General features: G+C 41.1%; 1 protein-coding gene across 1 annotated transcript; it reads left to right on the top strand.

Moving 5' to 3' along the window:
* The first annotated feature begins 3,861 nt into the window (after positions 1-3,861).
* GFPT2 (glutamine-fructose-6-phosphate transaminase 2) lies at positions 3,862-22,750 on the top strand. Its single transcript, XM_063349394.1, has 19 exons — positions 3,862-3,967; positions 8,804-8,911; positions 9,506-9,604; positions 10,284-10,409; positions 11,375-11,433; positions 11,948-12,082; positions 13,555-13,616; positions 15,128-15,207; positions 15,493-15,610; positions 16,310-16,473; positions 17,019-17,114; positions 17,216-17,313; positions 17,658-17,778; positions 18,089-18,246; positions 18,383-18,497; positions 19,103-19,230; positions 19,930-20,097; positions 21,138-21,299; positions 21,875-22,750. The coding sequence occupies exons 1-19, from the start codon at positions 3,961-3,963 to the stop codon at positions 21,917-21,919; spliced, it is 2,049 nt and encodes a 682-aa protein (XP_063205464.1). The 5' UTR covers positions 3,862-3,960; the 3' UTR covers positions 21,920-22,750.
* Positions 22,751-23,085: the final 335 nt, after the last annotated feature.

Below are 23,085 nucleotides of genomic sequence, written 5' to 3'. Positions count from 1 at the left end.
CTATTATGTGCTCTTAAATAGAAAATAACTCCTTAGTCCTAGACAGATCCTAGGTGACTTGCTAGTTGACACCTCTGCTGAGAGAACCATCAATATAACACACGTTTTCCTCCCCTTTGAACTTCTCAGCAGAAGAAAGGTGTTGCTGTCTTCACTTCCGAGGCATGTGCCAATTATCTTCAAAACTCGCTGTGGAGCTGAGACAGACGCAGAGGGTGGCCGGCCTTTCCCACGTGGCTGTGTCCTGTCCCGAAGCACACGGGCACCATGTCCTGCACAGCCCAAACTCCTTCAAATGCCAGCAAGGTCAGCCCTGACATTTGTGTTTTTTCTATGAGTGAAATTCAGCTTCACTGGAGTGACTCCTGGTCAGCAGTCACCAGTATCAGACTGGGAAGAAATGGGAGAGGAAACCAGATCAATCCAGCAGCCCAAATATTCTTGAGAGCCTTGGTAGGGAATAACTGTCCCATTTTTTAAATTAAGTGATGGTGATGGGAGTGCTCAGCTTTTTGCAATGTTTTACATATTTTTATTAGGAGAAATACATAAAAATTGCAGAAGGGCAGGAGTCCAGTTGAGGAGGATGATGGTCTGTAATGTACAATGGCTGCTTTTGGTTTCTCAACTTCCACGTTTTAAAGCAAGAAAACCTCTTCAAGGGAACTAGATGATCTTTAAGGTCCCTTCCAACCTAAAGCATTGTATGATTCTATGAATCCTTCCTAGTGGTCCTTTTCTCCAGTTCGTTATTTCTTTCTTTTTTATATATATAAAAAAATAAAATAATGCATTGTTGTTGTTAATATAAGAATGTGTGCTGTGTAGTCTAGTATGAATCTAGCAACAGGCTGTTAGTTCTCAGAAAGTGTAGTAGCCGCTTAACCAGCAGTCCAAAAAGGGGCAATTTAAAAGGAGTTTTATAACCCAGCTATAATCATAGAAGTGCTAGAGTTGGAAGAGAATTCCATTTGGTCACCCATCATCCTTCGCACCATACACAGATCACTCACTCTAGCGATGTCTCCCAGGACAGGGTCTACTCCAGCAGTGTCACCAGTGAAAGGGCAACAAACCAGCCTTTGCAGCCTCTTCCATTGCATAACTGCTCCTCCTGAGTTTTTCCTGATATTTGTCACAGCTTTTTTTTCTTTTGCAGTTCACATCCACTACTACTTTCCTGCCCCTGTTAATTAATGAGAGTGTTTTCCTCAGTAGGAAATTCAGTCCGCTTTGGTGTCTAGCATGGAACAGAACAAGGTATTGAGATATGTATCTGAATTTCTCAAACATGCAAATAATGCCGCTGGCTGCTTTTCAGGGCTGTAAGGACTAGTATCTGCATTAGGCTCAGAGAGAGCCTAAGCATAAATCCCTCTTCTTTCCAACTACATCCTGAATGATTTTTCATTGCTCCTTGCCTGTGCCTGCTGGTGCCCCAGGCAACTTCCTTGTTACCTGGAACAGTGACACAATATTCTCCGTACTGTACCCTACTATCTCCTACTTCCATTTTTGATCACTTACGAGAAGGCAGAAAAAAAGAAAGAAGTAGCTGAGCAGAAACTCCTGATCCCCAGAGTATCACTCAGATTTGTGCTCGGACTTTCATGGGAAGCAACATCAGTTATCTCCTTGTGGCTTCTTAGATGCCTGTCTCTTATAGCGTAAGATAGATGATGTTTTCATGTATTTTGGCTTTTAGACTTTAACGAGTTTTAAGGTGAGGTGGGATCAGTTTGATCATCTCATCCGAGCGCTGTAAAATCTGTCCCTTCAAGCCAAACAAACCCGCCAGTAAATACAATTACTGTATTCTTTAATATACTTCCAAAAATTCCTGAAAAAGCCAAATGGCATCAGACAGGTGAGTCTGGGAAGTGTTGATTGATAAATTATTAAAGTGACACATTAACCACTAATTAACTCAGTTCATACTTGCAGTTGAGTCTCATTTTTATTTAGTTTTCTTCCTGGGAATGTCACATGGAAACATGAAATGTCTTGCATGAGTGAAATTTTGGTCTCTGAACTTGTGATCTTTGGCGATTAGTGTTGCAGTGATGTTTGTTTTTTTTTTTTTTTTTTTTTAAAAAGTGTTTCTTTCCCACTGTCTGCGCCACTCAGTTACAATTCATGTTGCACAGGGAGCAACAAGACAAAAGTTTATCTTTACTGTATATGATTTAGTATGAATAGCAATGCTACTTAACAAGCGTAGCTGAGATTAGGAACCTCCCCCTTTGCTCGGGCTGGACTGGGGGAAACAAGATCAGAGGTTGCTTCAGAGGAGGAGCAAAGTAACCTAAACCGACAAGACAAACTGGAATGGAGTGTCAAAAAGACTTGCCTGATGTCACACGGCAGGTCAGTGACAGAGCTGGGACTACAACGGTGACAAATCATGGGCCTCTTTGGTCTTATTCTGGGGGCTGGGGCGAAGGAAAACAAACCTGGGGTTTACTGAGCATGGTGTGCATAGCACACAGGCAGTAAAAAATACACGTAATTTATTCCTCCTTATAAACTAATTTACAGCAGAATTTCTAGCACTATTTTGTTTAATTTTATGACTTGAACATACTTTCAGTCTATGTTTTTGCCTTAAAATAGAGACGTAGTTTCCCTTTCTTGAAGTGGCACAAAAGTTTACAAAAAAACAAAGGGGTTTTTTTTTGCAGTTGAAATGTTGATGTTCCAATCTTTATCCTTCATTCAACCTCTTCATCAAAAGGGACAAAGTTTGAAGGAACCACTGCTTTATGTAAAAAAAATTAACTACAGAAAGAAATGTGAGAGAAAATGAACCCTTAAGTTCTAGCTTAAATAAGATGCCTTGTGCTTGAGTTTCAGTAACTCTGTGTACGAGATAACTAGGATCATCTCTATGAAATATTTTGGTACTTTTTTGATAAGGAAGAAGAAACTGTAATCAGGACGAATCATCATGAAGCTTTATGTATTTTTAAAAAATCATGTTTGTTCAAATAGTGGCTTGAAATAATTTGTTCAAATCGCAGCTTGAGCTACTTCTGTGACTCCCAAGCATGTTGCAAGGCACTCGCTTTAAAAGCCACCGTTCCCTTTGCTGGGAGGAGGCTCCCTGAGATCAGAGATGATGGGTTTCTTCAGAAGAAGCTCGGGGCAGCAGGACAGGGCCTGTGCTGAGGTGCACCCTGCAGACATGGCATCTGGGCCTGTGGCCACCATCGCCCTCACGGTGTCTGCCCCCAGGAGAGCTCAGCCCAGGAGGAAGAGGCTGGAGCCGATCTGCAGCTTCCTTGTTGCCAAGTAAACGGAGGAGAGCACACAGAGTGACCAGGAGTTTAACCTGCTACTTGCAGGGAAAGGCTCTCCACAGGCAAATGGCCCTCGCCTGTGGCCCTCGTTCAGCCAAGCACCAACGCAGGTGCTCTCGGTCCTGCCTCTGCAGATGAAGGTGGCTGCTGAGGGTCTGCTTCTAAATGCTTGTGGCCAAAAAGGCTGGAAAACGGTGGACACCTTCCCCTGCCGAGCTCGGAGAGGGGCTGCCCTGCCCCTCCGCCACAGGCCCGGCCATGTTACCCTGACAGAATGGACTGAACCGCCTCCCGGCCGGGCTTCTCCCTCTGCGGAGCCCGGCGGCCCCCAGCAAGGTCGATGCGGGCGGCCCCCGCCGCTCGTCGCGGCCCCCGGAAGGGTCCAGGCGGGCCAAGCGTGCGCTGGAGGCCGGCGGGGCAGGGCTGGGCCGGGGGCAGGGCGCGAACCGCCGCCCCCGCGCCGGGGCTCTGCCCCCATCGTGCGGCCGCTCGGAGCCCCGGGCGGAGCGGCCCCGGCGCCCGCTCCCCGGCCAATGAGCAGGGAGGCAGGGGCCGAGCCGGCCGCGCTTATAAGAGCCGGGGAGGCGGCGGCAGTCCCCCAGCCGGGCCGTCGGGCGGGAGCTGCGTTTCCTGTCAGCGGGGAGGATCGTGTGGCGCGACCATGTGCGGTGAGTGACGGGGCCGTCAGGGGCCCGCCGCAGCCCTTCGCCCTCTGGAGCCGGGGATCGCTGGTAGGAGCGAGGTGTGCCCGGGGCCGGCCTCCTCTCCTGGCGGGGTGGGGGACACAAGGGCCGCTGTGTCCCCGGGCGGAGCGGTGCGGGTCTGCCCCGCTCTGACAGCGGGGCCCGGCGCGGCGCCGTCCCGCTTCCTTCGGGACCCGTTTTGTGGGGGTGGGAAGGGGGAATGAGCGGCTCCTGCGGTGATGGCAGGTAAAGGTGAAGCTCCTCCGTACTCCCAAGGAAAGGAGATTTTCTTGCTGTCCCGCGCAGCCTCGCCTCTCTGTGTGTCCTCCGTGCCTGGCGGCTTGTCCCCGGGTCTTGGGATCGGAAAATCCCGTTCCCGCCGCCCGGCTGCTCCGGGGGTGTCCCGGCCGCCCTGTTCGCCTTTGCTGCTGCCGGTCCCGCTGCCCGGGTGCATCGCTGCCGTGGCTGGCACACAGCCGCCCTCACGGCTGGGCTCTGCTGGGCCCCGTCCGGCACTGGGCATGGGCTGGGACCCGCTGCCCAGCGCCGCCATGGCAAGAGGTTGTGCTTCCCAAACAAAGGCTGTGGAGGAGCTTAATTCTTAGCTGATATGAGTTTGTTCACCTTCCTTTATCTAATGAAGATGAGGTGGTGAAGATAATGCCAACAGCGTGTGTACAATTGCTTACATATGCTTTGGGTCAGATTAAAATCAAAGTGCGGGTTCATAAGCTGCTAATTTTAGTTATGAAGGACATTTTAGCGAAACTTTACCTATCCCTTCACTGAAACCTCCTCTCAGGTCTGGAAGGATACTTTTTTTGAGATTAGAAAAAAAATGTGCATGTACTTCTTAGCCCTCCTGAACAAAACCTCTTTTGTGAGACACAGACTGAAAGTGACTTGAGTTACTGCTCCCAAAAATGTGCTTTCTGAGCTAGATATCTTTTCCCTGCCTCCACATCCTCTTTAATTTTAACCTCAGAAAGAGCAAGGACTCCAGTAAGCCTCTTTCACTTGAATGGAAACACAAGGTGATATCTGAGTTCCTACGTGACTCTCAGGTCGCTATCAATGGGGCAAACTCAGTGTCTTCTAAACAAAACCCCTTCAGGTGAGAGACTTGGCTCAGTGCTGAAGCAAACCAAAGGTATTGGTGGCAAGCAATACCTTGGTGAGACGTGTAATGGTAACTCAAAAACTTAGCATATCTGGGCTGTATATTGATTGGGAAATGAGGGTGTTAGCAGTGTTAAATGAGTTTAGTAAAACATCTAGCTTGAGGTGGAGTCACTGACTCAGTATGAAATAGCAAAGCGAGCAACACCTCATGAAGTGCAGTGGGAGTAGTGCTAGTTTTCTTCCCATCGACATACGGAGGCCTTTTATGTGACATTTGTTATCATCAGAGATGTCTCATATCTTCCTTGCTATGCTGATCTGCTTTAGGAAGTGCAGGAGACCTTGAGGATGCAACCAACAGTTTCTAAATTACTTTGTTGTTGTTATTTTTGCGTATCTTTCCAGGTTTAAGTGTTGAAAACATGTCTTGTTGTGTTTTCCCTGACACAGGAAGATTTAAACCCATTGTTTTCTGTTTTGAAAATACATAGGTCATTAAATACTGCCATAAACGTGTTCTTTAGCAAACAAAGTTGAGATGTTGTCACACTTACACATAAGAAAACAGTATAGCAAAAGTACACAGGGTTTAAAAAACAGGTAAGATGCTTTTAAACTGATGATCTACCTATTTTAAATCAGGATATGAAGTGGAGACTGGGACTTTCTCAAAACTAAGTTTCTGGCATCAACAAAGCGCTTACCCCAATAAAGGCATCCTTTTATTTTTTTTTTTTAATAATTAATTTTGTTCAAACTTAAAGTATAGGCTGCCCCCTTCTTGTTTTTGGTGAAGTCTTGCAATTGCAAGAGTTCTTGTGGCTTTTTCCTACAAAAAATACTCAATTTTTCCTCTTCTTAAAGCTCTGCTTGCCATCCGGAAAGGGAAAGGGGAAACTCTAAAGTCTTGGTACGCACATGAAGGGAGGGCCTTGCTTTCAGTGTCTGCACCTGATTAAAGCTGGTTTTAGTAATCTTTTAACAACGCTCTGTTTCTGTTTTGAGTATCTGATTCTAAAGGTAAGCCATACATGATTGACCTAGGTCATGCTTCTATGCAAACTCTGTAATTATAGAAAGTTATAAACTAGATTTAGCATTCAGGTCAAGAGAGCAATGCACTAGTAAAACACTTCTTAAATGCTTTCATTGGACTCTGTTTGTATGTATGACTTAGGAAAGTATTTCATTGCTTATGTTGTGCTGACAAATAAGCGTTACTTTACTTGATACATATCACTTCAGTATTGCATTAGCTTGGAGAGTACTTGAGTCTTCATTGCGAGGAGAGATGCAAGCTCTGGAAATGGTATCTAATAGCTTGAGGAGGCCATTATAAAGTAACTTGCGAGCATCACAAAACGCTCTTATCACGAGTATGATTCAACTAAGATTCAGTCATATTGGTTTGCTTCCAGAAGGAATTAAGCTACAAGAAATCTTTATCAAAAGTTGTTTCTACATGAGTTGAGCAATGTGCTTTAAATCTAGCCAAAATGATGACTGAGTAGGGAAGAAAATATGCAAGTGGGTAAATCATTAAGCAGAAAAGCACTAGAGAAATGGTGCTGAGAGCTAAGATTTATTTCCTTTAACTGAAAGAGTTTATAATATATTCCTTGAGAAGTCAGGCTGCAGCTATTGCTTTCATTGTAAGCGGCCTTTGGTAACTTCTGCATCTTCTCATTCACGTGTATGGAAGCACAGCTACAGTTCCCTGGAAACAAGGATCTTTTTAACAATTGCAGCACACTGGTAGCATTGTAAGGACGGTCCCGAAGGAAGTTTTTTCCTGGAGCTCTGTGTAGTCAGAGATGCCACATAGAAAGTACAAGGCTGATGCGTCTTAAATACATTGTGAAATCTGGCCTAGAGAGTAGAGCTGGATCTGAAATGAGGTGTGTAGCAATGTTTTGGAATGATGTTGAGAAATTTGTATTGAAGAAATTGAAGAATGCTGCTCTTGAGGTTCGTGGTTAGTGCCAGAGAACGGTAAATATCTGTCTGGAAAAATGATCAACAAGCTCTCAGTCTAAGGTGACTGTATATAACCGGAGGTGTTATTTTTCAAAGCGTCCATGAAGGAACAGTATTTAGCTGTTCAAATTCCCAAATACCTCTTTAAATGCAATGATTGTCTTAATATCTCCCTTAACATTGGACGGTCTAGAAATAATTAGGCTGGGCTCCTCATAAATCTCACTTCTGTAGCAGAAAAGCATTTTCCACCCTTTAATCCTTCCAAGATAAATTCAGAGCCCAATGTAATAGTCTCTTAGTCTCACTGTCAAATCATCAGTGTTAATGGCTTAAAACCAGTGGAGCAACTGAATTCACAACAATATTTATAAGGGAGATTTATTGGTGTATCATTATAACAACTTCTTCACTACAGCCATTTACAGTTCAAAAGCCTTAATTGAAGGGGAAGAGGGTGTTAAATTTCAAACAAAGGCTTTCTCTATTTAAAACATTTGCTTGTCTGAACTGCTTATCTGTTGAGCTCTTAAAGCCTGGTTTTTGCTAACTATAGTCTACAATCCTGACTTGTTGCTTGGAGAAACTATCGAAACAGTGAAATTAGAAATTCTGTTTTGTTGTGGCACAGATTTGCAAGAGTTAATAAAAGGGCCTAATCTATCCTTGTAAATGCAGAGGTCCCAAAAGAGCAGTAGGCAAAAGAATGGTTGTGTTTTCCTTTGCAGGTGACCTTTTTATTACACCTTTTCTAAAGATAAAATGACATCCCTCAAACTCCTTTTAATGAAGAAATGCTTGTGTACTTTTGCCTTCCAAAAAAAAAAATTGTGTAGAGGGGGAGAACCAACCCAAAAACTAAAAAAAGCCACTTCTTGGTAGATGACTGGTCTATTCAAGAGGAGAGGGATCAGATTTGCAGACTCTTCCAGGCTCTGTTTGCCGAGTAGGCAAGGAGTGAGTTCATGTCTTTCCTGTGACGCCTCTGTAAGAGTTGACCTGAGTCACACGGGGCAAGCAAACGCATCTTGTGTCTCTGTTGAGTTGGATTTGGCAGGCAGCATTGTGCTGAGGCACCGGGAAGGGTGAATGCTTGTTTTTTGGGTGACCCTGTTTCTCTGTCTTCTGTTTCTTGTCTTTGTTGTCCTATCCTTTTGACTTCTGCCCTTTCTTTATGTTTTCTTCTCTATTCTCTTCCTGCTGAAGTGACTGTTATATACTGGATTAAGCTGGAGCCTTTCAGAAAGAGATGTTGTGTTTAGTACCTACCCGTGGGTATTTAAGGCCATGACTTTGATTACAAAAGTCTCCTTGTGTTAGTACTGGTGAATATATTCCTTCTTTGAATGTCTAGTTTTAGATCTGGATATGAAATAGATCACAATGTTCCCATTTTCAGCTGCGGTTTTAATGAAAAGTAGAATTTTTTAAGCTCTCTCAGCTGTTTAACTCTTGGTGGGTAACATGAGGAGAGTGAAACTGGCCAGTAAAGCATATGCGTTTGCGTGGTGAAAATGGGGGTCCTGATTCTTTTATTGTATTTAAACTCTTTCCATTTAAAAACACAGTGGGAAGAATTGTACTAAATGGGAGATGGGGTCCCGCTAAGGACCTCTCTGTGATGCTAGTTTTAAAGGGTTTTGAATTGAGTCTGAAGGGATACAAACTCTAAAAAAAACCTTTGCTTCTTTTTCTTCCCTCTCCCCTTTTCTCTTTAAACAGGAATTTTTGCTTATCTAAACTACAGAGTGCCTCGGACTAGGAAGGAAATATTTGAAACCCTGATAAAAGGATTACAGAGACTGGAATACAGAGGATATGACTCTGCAGGTATGTAAACTAACTTTTTTGACTTTTTTGGGTGGCTTTAACTTCTGCGTCTTGGATTTCTCTCTTTTTTTTTTTTTTTTTTTTTTTTGTCCTGCAGATTGAAAGATCAGAATGAATTACGTTGATTATTGGATTTTCTTCTTTAGCTTTTCTCAGGACTATAAATTGGATGTTCAGCTCTGTAGTCAGGTGGTGGTTGAAATTTAGTACACATAAGCACAGCAAACAGGGTGCGAGGAAGAAGACCTCCATACAGGGTCATATAGTTTGTGCCTCGGCCTTTTTTATGCATGAGTCCCAGTGAAAGGATGAAGAAGATTAAACTTCTCTTTAATTTTGAGTTGGCTAACTTCATTGGGCAGACTATATCAGCATGTCCTCAAGCAAAATTTGAGATGGCTTATGTATGTTTTCATCTATGCAGGGAATATAGACTTGATCTAGTTTGACTTGCAACAGACGGTCTAGCTACGGTCTATCCTGTTGCAGGATAATTTTAAAATAGTGTGTGCTTGTCTGTATTTTCTCAGCCTTTTTTTCATCCAGTGTATTTCATGCTTTAAATAACGCTTGTGACTGTGTCTTGTATTGTAGGAGTAGCGATTGATGGAAATAATAATGAAGATAAAGAAAGGTTCATCAAACTAGTTAAGAAAAGAGGAAAAGTAAAGGCCCTGGAAGAAGAGTTGCACAGTAGGTATCTCAAAAATTACCCCTTTACTTTGGCCTCCCAGTCAGATAATATTTGCATCCCAGCAGAAAGTCAGACCATGAAATTACGGTTACGATTTTGTACCAGAAATAACTGGATTGTGTAATCCAATGGCAGTTTGATGCTTTGTGCCCTCCAAATCTGCACTTCAAAAGCAAATTGATCTCTAAATATAGTACTGTGAAATTATCAGTCTGCTCTCCCCTCTTTTGGTTGCTTTTTTGTTCAAGACCTGGGCTCTGGTGCTTGACTTGGATTATTCTGTGCTTGGTAGCTGAAATGTCAGAACATGGACTCTGACAGAATTTACGAGCATTTAAGCATCTGGCTGTCATCACAATCTGCTTTATGCAGTGCTTTCATCTGTGAAGAACTGAAGTTGTGTTTTAATGCGTTTACATTATGATTTGTAGTAATGTTGTCTGTTAGCCTAGCTGTTAGTATTGGCTGAAAACGCTCCAGTCTTGGCAAAAAAAGTTTTAATCACAGTATCTTGAACTATCTAAAGTGTAGTGTCAAGAAAGCAAATGGTCTAAAAGAAAGCTAGAAGATAACTTTTCGTTTTTTGCCTGTAGGAATTCTCTTAGTGTTTTACTAGCTGTGTGCGTGAGAGAGAGGCTCAACCTTAAATATTCAGTTAACTGAATTTCTTGTGTATAGAACAAGATGACCTGGATTCAAAAGCAGATTTTGAAACCCATTTTGGAATTGCTCATACTCGCTGGGCGACCCATGGAGTACCAAGTGCAATAAACAGTCACCCTCAAAGATCAGATAAAAGGAATGGTATGTAATCTCTGCAGCACTCTGGAACTGTATGAATCTGAAATGGTTGAACCCACGTAGTATATACATATGTACTCTCTCCTTTCTGGTGTTATGGTAGTTATTTTGTATACTAGGGCTAAGCTGTTGCTATTCTATCTAGGTTAGGCACTCTTCCAATAAAATAGCCTCTTCTGAGGCTAAAGTAACAATGTATAAGATTAATTGGGCATGTTTAGCTTGGAGAAGAGGAGGCTGAGGGGAGACCTCATTGCCCTCTACAACTACCTGAAAGAAGGTTGGAGAGAGATGGGGGTTGGCCTCTTCTCCCAAGTAAATAATGACAAGACGAGAGGAAATGGTGTGAAGTTGCGGCAGGGGAGGTTTAGAGTAGATATTAGAAAGAATTAGTTTACTGAAAGAGTGGTCAGGCACTGGAACAGCCTGCCCAGGGAGGGGGTTGAGTCACCATCCCTAGAAGTGTTTAAGAAACGTCTAGATGTGGCACTTCAGGGCATGCTCTAGTGGCAGAGATTGTAGGTTGTTCGGTTGGACTCGATCTCAAAGGTCCTTTCCAACCATGAAGATTCTATGATTCTAATGAGGTCTGTTTTCTGGAAATTGATGCAAGTTAGTCAAAGGATAACATTCTTGCTTTAAAAGGTAGGACTCTTAAAATATAACTGCGTCAATATTGTCTAGGCTGGAAAAGGGAGATTTCATGTTGTTTTTCACTTGAGATGGCTTGGTGCTATTCTACTGGGTGTAGTTTAAAAGTGTCGTGATGATTTGGAACAACCTTCATATGCCTTCAGAATTTGTAGGCATCTGCTTTCTGTTGTCCATGTTACGATAAACTGTAGGTCTGAAAGCTATAGCAGGTAGTTTCTAGTGTACTTCTAAGCTTTTTTACTCCTAATCTTGTGTTCTGAGTTAAATATCTTCATTTTCCATTACTGATGTTTACATATATTTTTTCCTTTTAGAATTTGTTGTTATCCATAACGGAATCATCACAAATTATAAGGACCTGAGAAAATTTCTGGTGAGTTTGTGGCAACTTGATTCTAAAATTAGAAATTAAATGCCCCACCAGCTACTGTCAGGTCTTTCATGACTTTGTTAGAATCTGAATTCAAGTTTCTAGATATCATCTATAAAATCATAGTGTGAATATGAGTCTGCCTAATAAAGGTACAAGGTAGTTGGTGAAGTGCAATATGTTCTTGTAATCCTAAATACAAAATACTTCTGAGTAGAGTAGCAGTTTGTGCTCAAATTGTTTGAGAGGGTGTGTGGAGTGGGCTCCCTCTTGTCTTTTGTTGCTTGATGGATGCTAACCAAGTCTTACTACGTCTTATTACAGTATTTCTGAAAGAGTAAGCTAGGACAGGATAAATCTTCATATTTTGTCTATAGTGATAGATATCCACAGGTCCAGTGTAGTGCTCCAAGCCATCTCTTACTGTGCAGTTTCTGGTGGGAGACAGCTGAAGGGCTCATCAGTGTTTCTTGCCTGAGGATGAAAATGCTTTTTACTCTTCTGTATGACATTGCAGGAGAGCAAAGGCTATGAATTTGAATCTGAAACGGATACAGAAACGATCCCCAAGTTGATCAAATACATGTATGACAACAGAGAGAGTGAGGACACCAGTTTTTCAGCCTTGGTGGAAAGAGTTATTCAACAGTTGGTAAGTGAGAAGTTCCTTTTTTCCTGTACTACGTTATAAGCTATTTGTGAGATTCCTTAGTATTCTCCATTTATGCATTTAGATCCTCTGCAGGAGTCTTTCAAAGGTGCTGCAAATGACGCTTTTTCACTTCTAAACAACGCTTAATAGACCAAGAAATTAGATTAAGATTTTCGAAACTTCAAAGGGTTTTCAGTGGTAAATTTTTAAATTGCATTAGCAGTAGGTCTTGGGTTGTTGTTTGGTTTTGGTGTTTTGTTTGTTTTTTGTTTTTTTTTTTAAGTAACAGGTTATCACAATTTTTAATGAAGCAACTTAATTAAACGAAATTGTAGGAGCCTCTGGGGCTTGAAATCTCTCATAAAGGATAGTGTGTTCTTAAAGGCTATTCTGATCATGTTAAAACACTGCTGTGATTCAAGTTTGTCTAATAGTGTGCCTTGGCTCACCTATTTGGAAATAGATCTAACAAGCTGTACGGATCCATGGCGTAGTGGTTCCCAAGCTGTGAAGTGGGAATCTACTGTTACTTAGTATGTGAACGCTTAAGAACTTCGATAGATGCATTGCAAACTTGGAGAAAGCTCGCTTTGTTTCTTCTCCCAGTCTCTGGGCAGATGTTTTCCCTCCCCTTCCTGCAGTTTCTTACACTTCTTTCACCACCCCTTTCTCCTCTCTAAAGCAGCTCTGTAGGATTCCCCTAGAGCAGGGCTGGAATTCACAGGGCCTGTATGGGCCAAGAGGGAATAGTGGTGCAGCCATCTAGTTGAGGGGAAGGGAGGCTTCACCTGAGCACAAAAGAAGAGCAGAATAGTCTCTCGCAGGAGTCCCTGCAAGAGGAATGCGTGTTACCATCTCTCTTCTCTCTGCAAGGGCAGGGGGGGGGCTTTTGCTCCAGCTTTTAGAATACTCCTCAAGTTTGCAAGCTGCATTAATAATACAGAGCGGTTGATTTTGTGTTCCAGTTTTTGTTCTTGTGTTGTGATTTTTTTTTTTTTTTCTTGTGGAGGTTTTTTGGGTTTTTTTTGAAATACGTTAGTGAGAATTTGCTGCTTAAACTAGAAGTAGTAACTCCAAAACTGTAGCTGAAAATGCATGATAAAATGCAGCTACATGCACATTCTTATTAAAAGTCTTACTAAAAGTAAATGTCTAATAGTCTTCATGTTCGTTACAAGTAACATCTCAGAGATTTTCCTAACCCTTGCATTAGAAGGTGTTGTTTTTATTTATAAAGAGGCCAAGTGCTCACTTCCTGATCATTCAGCTGTTACCCGGTTACTAGCTCGGTCTGTTCCATGACCAATTCCTTTAAAGGTGCAGTCTGCCCTCCAGGAAGAGATTCCTGATAGCAGTAAAGAGCTTTCCTTCAAAACCTCCTCAGGAAGAGGGGCCCCAGTTTAATGAGATGCAACTAATTGAGATAACTTGTTCAGGATTTTTTTTTTCTCTTCTGTTTGTGTGGTTTCCAGGAAGGTGCTTTTGCATTGGTTTTCAAGAGCATCCATTACCCAGGTGAAGCTGTTGCTACCAGGTTAGTAGAAGTCCATTTAATACATAATTCATGCTTTTTTAAGTTAAAAAAAATGCTAATGTCTTGTAAAAGCAAAAACCCCATAGAATACTGATGTTTAAACTGCTTAATGAACCAAAACTCAGGAGGTAGATAGCTGCACCAGTGAAATCCTTGTGAAATGCAGTAAAGCTCTGCTGAGTGTCTCTTTAACTGACTATTAAATATAACTTAATTTCAGCTGTACTGACTGCGGGTCACAGAATTTCCAGGGGCTTGTGCTGATTCCCTATAATCTTTAACTTGATTTTGTTTAATAAATTAGCTGTGACTACTCACTTTTTGAGGATGCACAGACAAGTGAACGGTAATCAGATGATGTTTTCTTTCTTCCTGCAAATACACTTTCGGTTGGAGATGGTCCAAATGACACACTCAGGAGAATGTACCACTGACATTCCCACAGCATGTCCCTTTATCTGTTACTGTATCACTAAAGAAGCTTAGTGTATCCTCTGTTTCTGAAGTTATATTAAGAGTGTGCTAACCTTTCTCCTACATCTGAAAGGGGAGGGAAAGGATATGGTTCAATTTTACATCACATTGAATAAAGACCGAGAGAAGTATTTTCAGGTTGACTAAAATGCCGTCATACTAATAGGTTATTCAAATAGCGTTCTATAGTTGTCTAGCATTTATGATTTTTTTTTTCCTGTATAAGTTCTACTTTTATTTATCACTTGGAAAACAACTTTCACAAAACGTAAAGATATTAAAGTAGCAAGTGAAGTAGCAGTGGGAATAAAGGCTGTTTTATGCTACAAATAAAAAGCCCATTGCTTCTGTGGCCTAAAACAGGACTATATTAGAATTGTGAAAAAGCCAGCTCGACCATCACTCTAAATGGAGAACATCTTCTGAAATGAACTATTCTATATGTGGTTCAGGTTTGGGTTTTTAGGAGTGAGGGGGTTAAGAGAAGCTAAACTTGTAATCCGAGGTGTTGGTGTGTGTGTGAATTACTCTTTTATTCCTGTGACATATATTTTTTTTTAATAAGCTCCAATATGGTGTGTGACCCATATAATTAAAAAATGACCTTAATATTCTACAGTTTCAGTGGCGCAGCTGACATTTCTGAGTTTAAAAGGCTAAAGGGTGGAACAGTATTTGGGTAGTAAAGAGCACTGGAGTTTATTGTGGACTCACTGCAGAGGCTCAGTAAGCTTTGTTTAAAACCGGTATTCAAATTGATGCCTGTGCTAGGCTGTTTTGTGATTACTGGAAGGAAAATGGCTAGTTCATATACATTTTCCTATATCTGGGTGTAGTTCCTGGGGAAAGACTCACCAAGGTATATGGTGCTTATTCATATAATAATATTTGGCGAATCTTATGTAACTCCTGCCATGTAATGGCTTTAGGATCAGGGTTGAGGAGGATCTTCCTATTTAGGGAACTAGATGGGATACTGTCTTTCAACTTCACAGATGTCCTTTGACTTGTGTCCTTTGTGTGTTTTCCCTTTGTAGGAGAGGGAGTCCTTTGCTCATTGGGGTTAGAAGCAAGTACAAGCTCTCCACTGAACAGATTCCTATTTTATATAGAACATGTAAGTTGATAAATCAAATTATATTATTTTTAAGTGCTAAAATTGTTACTTTATGATTAGAAATTAGGTTAATTGGTCTTTGTACTATAAAACTACCAGCTGATGCCCCAAATAGCTGCTTAGCTGAAGATATTCTATTTTTACACTACTGAACATGTAGTTTGTGTAAAAGTCCCACCCCCCCAAAATACTTGTGTAACTGTGATACCTTGAACCTGTATAGTCTGTAATCTCTAATTTTAACAGATCTGGTTTTGCATTTAAAGTGTCTCATTTCTTTAATAGGCAACATTGAGAATGTGAAGAACATATGCAATTCACGAATGAAAAGATTGGACAGCTCTACCTGCCTTCATGCTGTTGGGGATAAGGCAGTAGAATTTTTCTTTGCTTCAGATGCAAGGTAGTAAAAGTACTTAAAAGCTTCTCAAAATACTGTTTTTGTTTAGAAGTGAGATAGTTCTGAAAATCTTACACTATCTTGCTGCTGTATGATTGTTTCCTGATAGGATAGCTCCTAATCCAGGAAACTTCATAAAGCCCACGGGTACTTGAAAAATGTGGAGGCTTGACATCAGCATTTGAACTGTAAATATCTGTCAATTACTAACTTCTGTGTAAAATAAATCCAGTGTAGGAAGGTAAGTTGGGTACAGATAGACACCATCAGCTGAGTATTTGAGCAGACTATAGGTTGGTCTGGGTTTTGTCATTTTAATCCAGCTATTAGAGGAGGAAATAGCGGTGGTGTTCCAAACTTAGCAGGAACCTGGACATCAAGTACACATTTGTCTCTCTCAGAAGCAAGATCCTGACCTTAGGGGTCCATCAGAGACCCTGGAAGGCAAGATCAGATCAGTAGGAACTTGCTGATGTGAGATGCTGTGGTTCCTAAGCCTTCTGCTCTGAGTTCCTGTGAGAGTGCAGGAGGAGCAGCAGATGGAGCCATTTCCTTTAAGATGGCTCTATCTGCAGTTATGTCCAAAAGGAAGAGAGAAGGGGGGGCTAGAAGTGCTGTGCAGCATATTTAATTGCTTTGAGAAGTGCTGCTACCAACTCCTGCTGACGTGTCAGCTTTGTATTGCTTCTATTTTTTCTGTAGTGCTATCATTGAGCACACCAACAGAGTAATTTTCTTAGAAGATGACGACATTGCAGCAGTAACTGATGGGAAGCTTTCAATTCACCGTCTTGAGCGTTCAGCTAGTGACGATCCTTCCCGGGCCATCCAAACCTTGCAGATGGAATTGCAGCAAATCATGAAGGGTGGGTTGAAACATCTGTAAATGATTATCATCAAAGATGGATAATTACTGACTGTTTGTGTAGCCGATAAGGCAGAAAACTGCTAATCTGTTGTGAAAATGATCTGATATTTAGGCTGTTTGTACTGGGAACCAACAATACCAAGCTTTAAGCCCAAGCGGTATGGACCCTACGCATTTTTAGCCTTGGAAAAGTCCTAGATGCTTCTGTTCATCTCAACATTGAGTGAAAATACAACCAATGTTTAAATGTTGTCATAGTTGTTGGCAAACTTTGACTGTAAACTGAGAACTGAAATGGAATACAGAAGTTTCCTTAAAAAGGAAGTCAGTTACTTTGTTAGCATTGGGAAATGAAACCAACCTAATAGAGTGAACTACCAAGCCCTCCTTTCTTCTCGCCTATTCTTAAGCTTTTCTTTAAGCTAACACAGTCAACTTAAATTAGCTTGCTACTACAGCAAGTCTTAGAAGTCATCTCTTTGTAACTGTAATAGACTTCAAATAACAAACCTAAGCATTACCATGTAATCTTTTTCTAAACAGGTAACTTCAGTGCATTCATGCAAAAGGAAATCTTTGAACAACCGGAATCAGTTGTCAATACGATGAGAGGCAGGGTGAATTTCGAGAGCAGCACAGGTAATTCAGAACAGGCATTCAAGCGGCACTAAGCCTGCAGATTTTGAACATATTAACTAGAAAATAAAATACACCATTGATATATGCGTGTTTGTTCACAGTTCTGCTGGGGGGCCTGAAGGATCATTTGAAAGAAATCAGAAGATGCCGAAGACTGATCATTATTGGCTGTGGGACCAGTTATCACGCCGCAGTAGCCGTATGTTCAGCCTTAGCAGAAATGCATATATAACTCCTAGTTGCTGGGTTTTTAGGCAACAGCTCTTCATCTGCTTTTTCTTCTGTATCTGAAACTTTGCCTTTCATTGAGGGGTCTCACCCTTTTATTTAGTTTTTCTTTGTGCCAGGTTCTTTATTACTGCTCCAATGTTATTACCTACCATGCTAGAAATTAACTTTTTTCACCTTGGCTTTTAGAGCTCTGATGAGCTGTAATTACCAATTTTTATAATAAAAGGCCATTTAGATTATCTCTGACTCTAAAGATGTCAACACTTACATGGGTGGCGATATTAACAAATATTGTGTGCTGCTTGAATGCAGACTCGACAAGTATTGGAAGAATTAACTGAATTACCAGTGATGGTGGAACTCGCTAGTGACTTCCTGGACAGAAACACACCTGTGTTCAGAGATGACGTGTGCTTTTTTATAAGTCAGTCAGGTGAGCTGCATTTACTGTTTGTCTTCAGCTGAGTGAAAACTAGAAAAATTTTAAAAAGCCAATGATTTACTACTTTCTGCATGTTGCAAAGGAGGATGATGGTTAATGGGCCAGATCTGTCTTGAAAGTTTCTTTCAGGCTTGATTCAAATATATAGACAATGAGTGAGTGCTGAAAGATTGTTTTCAGTTTCATTTTGCATTGTGTGAGCATGGAGGCAGTTATTTAGAACACACTTGTGTAGAATGTTATGCTTTTCAGGAATCGTTACTGTCCTCTGCCAAGAAGGCAAGATGTAAATGTTTTTCAGGTGAAACTGCAGATACGCTTATGGCCTTGAGATATTGTAAAGACCGTCGTGCTCTAACAGTTGGCATCACAAACACAGTTGGAAGCTCGATATCCCGGGAGACTGATTGTGGTGTACATATCAATGCAGGACCTGAGATAGGTGTGGCAAGCACAAAGGTAATTGCTGTTCAGTGTTTTACTTTCGTACTTCACCCTTGTGGAATCCAATTAAAATTTTAATTGTAGTACTTCAGTCTGAAATCATACTAACTTTTTGCAGACTTAGCTGCTAAATGTTTTGTTTTGTCTGCAGGCTTATACCAGCCAGTTCGTGTCTCTTGTAATGTTTGGCTTAATGATGTCTGAAGACAGAATTTCCTTGCAGAAAAGGAGGCAGGAAATCATTAGTGGACTAAAATCGTTGCCAGGTATATTGATATTTTGGGTTTGAGGAGGGATAGGGGATGTTGTTTAATGGGCAATATAAAATACTACCTGAGGATGTTCCTTTCTTAAGTTTCACTCTCCCCCTCCTCCTGAAAGGTAGGCAATATAAGAAAAATGGACTATTAGTTTCTACACTAATTGCCCATTTAACAAGTACCCTTCCAAGAAACTTGGCAGGAAGATCTGAATTTTCATGGGTTGGGTTTTCTATTTACACTGAGGTAGTTTTATATGAGAAATATTACTTGATCTCCTAAATTGATGATTTGAAATTTTTTAAGCCTTTCACTTTAAATCAGGATAGATAAAAGGAAACTAATTCAAGGTGACTTTAGAACGGATGCTCACAACTTCCTTTAGAATATGGGAAGTCTGAGTGCTGCTTAAACTAATAGTTGCTTTAAATTTGTTACTGTAAATAAGGCTGGAGAAAACATCCTTAAACTGCAGTCAAAGTTGCAAACATGCGAAGTTGAATTATGTTAACCCTATCTGTTCTAATAGATCATTAGAACATTCTACTGCAAGCAGACTATTTTTTCCAATTAAAAAAGTTTTTACACGTGCTTTTTATGTACCCAAATAGAGATGATTAAAGAAGTCTTGTCCTTGGATGAGAAGATACATGATTTGGCTCTTGAACTGTACAAACAAAGATCACTGCTGGTTATGGGGCGTGGATATAATTATGCCACTTGTCTGGAAGGAGCGCTGGTAGGAACCTCTCAGTATTGCTCGATGTTATTTACAATGAGCTTTTGTGGCTTCTGCAACATAGTGTATTTCTAATATTTCACTACAACTTAATTCTGCTGGAGTAAAACTGCTATCTATAACTAAGAGTATTTAGTCTTGTTGGATGAACACATGCACAAGGTGAAGCTCGATACGGTATCAGTTTCTTGTTTCTTTCACATACTAAATACAGTGTTTAATGAGTCTATTAAAAAAAACAAAACAAAAAATTTAAAATGCTGACCTATTTGAAAATAACATCAGAAAAACACAATGGGCTGATGTTCAGGTGAGATGCTCATGCAGAAACTCATAAATTGTTATGAACATTTTGGTGGAATGAACGCATATCCATCTCTTATCCTCTCCAGTAGTTTGGAACGTTAAAGGTAGACTCCATTAGCCAAGGTTGTGCTGGGTGTTTGGTTCTTAAAGTTCCTGTTGATTACTCCACTTCTTTATCTGCAAATGAATGTGCAAGGGCAAACTCTGCTTCCACCAGCAGCCTCTTGTCTGTTTTCACCATTAACTGATCTTTGAAAATACCAACTTAATACCGTATGTCTAGATTTAAGCAGCAGATGTACAGCCTTCGTGTTTTGTTTGTTGTGGCTTTTATTTCTCGTCTGATTTACTAGTAACTTGATGGCTTTTTTTTTTTTTTTTTTTTTTTTAAAGAAAATAAAAGAAATCACCTATATGCACTCTGAAGGTATCCTGGCTGGTGAGCTGAAACATGGGCCGTTAGCCCTAATTGATAAACAAATGCCTGTTATCATGGTGATAATGAAGGATCCTTGTTTCACCAAGTGCCAGAATGCTCTGCAACAGGTCACTGCTCGACAGGTAAGCTATTTAACATCATAGGGAAGGAGATTGTGCGTGCTGTATTGCTGCTGACTGTGCCTCAGAAAAAGGATGTATTGGTGATTTTTTTTTTTTTTTAATAATTATTAAGTTATCATAGAATCACAGGGTTGGAAGGGAGCTCTGGAGATCATCTAGTCCAACCCCCTGCCAGAGCAGGGTCACCCAGAGCAGGTGGCACAGGAACGCGTCCAGGCGGGTTTGGAATGTCTCCAGAGACGGAGACTCCACCACCTCTCTGGGCAGCCTGTGCCAGGGCTCTGCCACCCTCAAAGGAAAGAAGTTCCTCCTTGTGTTTAGGTGGAACTTCCTATGCTCAAGTTTGTGCCCATTACCTCTTGTCCTGTCCCCAGGCACCACTGAAAAGAGCCTGGCCCCATCCTCCTGACACCCACCCTTTAAGTATTTATAAGTGTTGATAAGATCCCTCCTCAGCCATCTTTTTTTCAGACTGAAGAGACCCAAATCCTTCAGCCTTTCTTCATAAGAGGGATGTTCCAGTCCCCTCATCATCTTCATAGCCCTTTGCTGCACCCTCTCCAGCAGTTCCCTGTCCTTCTTGAACCGGGGAGCCCAGAACTGGACACAGTGCTCCAGGTGCAGCCTCACCAGGGCAGAGTAGAGGGGGAGGATGACCTCCCTCGACCTGCTGGCCACACTCTTCTTGTTGCACCCCAGGTTGCCATTGGCCTTCTTGACCACATCCTATAAATAAGATGCTATATCTGCATTGTAGGCTGTCATTACAGGTTCACACCAGTAGTGAAAACTGATTACATGTGGGTCGCTTGTTTGGGTTTTTTGTTTGTTTTGAAGCAAATGTAATAATGTTAAAACTACAGGGTGAAAACATTAAAGTCTCACAAAACAGTGAATGACAAAAGTCATTACGTAAGACTGGCATTGTCTTTGTTAGCGCCCTGACCATCTTCAAACATACTACAGGCATGCTGTGAAACAATATTTCAAAGCAGTTCTAAGCCAGCTCTTCACTTAACACTGCAAAATTTTATTTTCAGGGTCGTCCAATCATTCTGTGTTCTAAAGAAGACACAGAAAGCTCAAAATTTGCCTACAAAACCATTGAACTGCCCCATACAGTTGACTGCCTTCAAGGAGTCTTGAGTGTTATTCCTCTCCAGTTGCTTTCATTCCACCTGGCTGTTCTCAGAGGATACGATGTAAGTGCTTTCTATATTTAGCGCTCCAGTTAGTACCATTTTGAACTTCCTTCTACCAGTGTAAAGTTCATGTAGTTAGTGGAGCTTATAGTGACTGTGGTGGTAGAGGTGGTGTTTCAGTGCCAAGTCACTTCAGCTTTACATTTTTTTAATTAGCATCCTTCCAAAAAAATTACAAAGATCATTTGCTTAGTTTGATTAAGTAAGAGTGCAGATAGGACTTTTTCAGAGAACTAAAACCTTAAAATGTGATAGTGCACTTTAATCTAAAATAGTTCAGTCCTTTGTACAGTGTAGTTTGTTGACTCTGGCTAGGTGTGTCAGTTTGAAAATTATGACTGCTTTGGAAAGGTACGCGTGCAAAACAAATATGTATTTGTTAGGAAGGTTTTGGAAGCAAAGATGAATTCAACAGTGAGTCATTATCTGCAAATCTACAGTCTCTTGTGTGTTAGTGTGTCTAGAATAAAGCAGAACTCATTAGGAAGTCTAAAAAAAGCATGCTAAATGAACTGTCAAATGCAGAATGTCAGTATTGCTCTGTCATATACTGAAAGTCTGTCTCTTCGTTCTAGGTGGACTTTCCAAGAAATCTGGCCAAATCTGTTACTGTAGAATAACAGCCAAGAACAGATGATGTTGTTGTCACCAGACCTCTGAGTTATACTTGTAGAAATGTGTTGTTCTGAATTGATAGGTACGTGTTTTTCTAAAGAGAATGACAGTGCTAACTGGAAGGTGCCAGAAGGATTTATCTTGCAGCTTTGAAAGCTTTTGATGTGCCTTGTACCCAAGTGCTTTTGCTCACAGCAAATATTCCTCTAGGTCGTGAAATTGCCAAAGAAGATAAAAATTGTTTACACATGGTATACTGAATGAACTTTTCTACTGTGCAATATATATATATGTACAGCTCTCTTCAGAGTAACTGTGAACGTTTTTTTTAGCCTACACTTAACTAGTTTTAAAGATATAGTATTTATAACTACAATTGTATAGCTTTTTTAAGTTATTTTTTTAGTACGTTGCTTACCTATAGCATTGGTAATGCTCAGAATGTAAATACTGAGCATGGTGTCACTTGTGTACAGTTGTTAGGGGGTTTTCCCTACTTTGTCCTCAAACTGGAAATTTGCTGTCCCTCTTCCTCCCCAGCTTCCCCTCCCCGCTTTGCATCTGTGTTTCGTATTTAACCGGTCATTTGCAAAGCTCTCCTGTGGCTGTAAATTCCCAGCTATGTTTTAAGTTTCTGCATCTTTCAACTAATTATTTGAAAAGCCAGAGCAACATTTTGGTTTGTATGCGACCCCAGCTCTTATTTGCATAACATGTACAGTGCAACAAAATAAGGGAACTGGATGTCTTTCAAGTGATATTTCTGTTTGGAGAGTGTACAATGAAATCACAATGCAATTAAAAGATTATATAATTCTTCCTAGTTTGGGTTTTTGCTTTTGGTTTATTTCTTAACTTGATGGCTCCTCATCTCGGGTCTGAACACAGATACAACACCGCAGTACTCTGATACAAGTAGGAGAGACAGTGTTCTCCCCCAGCCTTGCCTAAATCCTGATAACAGAGTTACTTCCTCTGTTTCTTGGGTTAGTTCTGTGTCACACCGGTCTCCCAGGTAGGCACACCTTGCTTTTCACACCTTACTTTTCCTCATCCAGCAGCTGTGTTTCAAAATAATGTGTCAGGTTTGAATAGTTTGCTCCATATCACCATTTTTCTGAAGCACATGAGTACCGGAGAATTGAATTTGGTGACTCCTCCTCAGTGTTTT

The sequence above is a fragment of the Chroicocephalus ridibundus genome, chromosome 11 (genome assembly GCF_963924245.1).
Source record: "Chroicocephalus ridibundus chromosome 11, bChrRid1.1, whole genome shotgun sequence".
NCBI lineage: Eukaryota > Metazoa > Chordata > Aves > Charadriiformes > Laridae > Chroicocephalus > Chroicocephalus ridibundus.
Note: the sequence above shows the minus strand (reverse complement) of the source record. Positions and strands in the feature narration are given on the sequence as shown.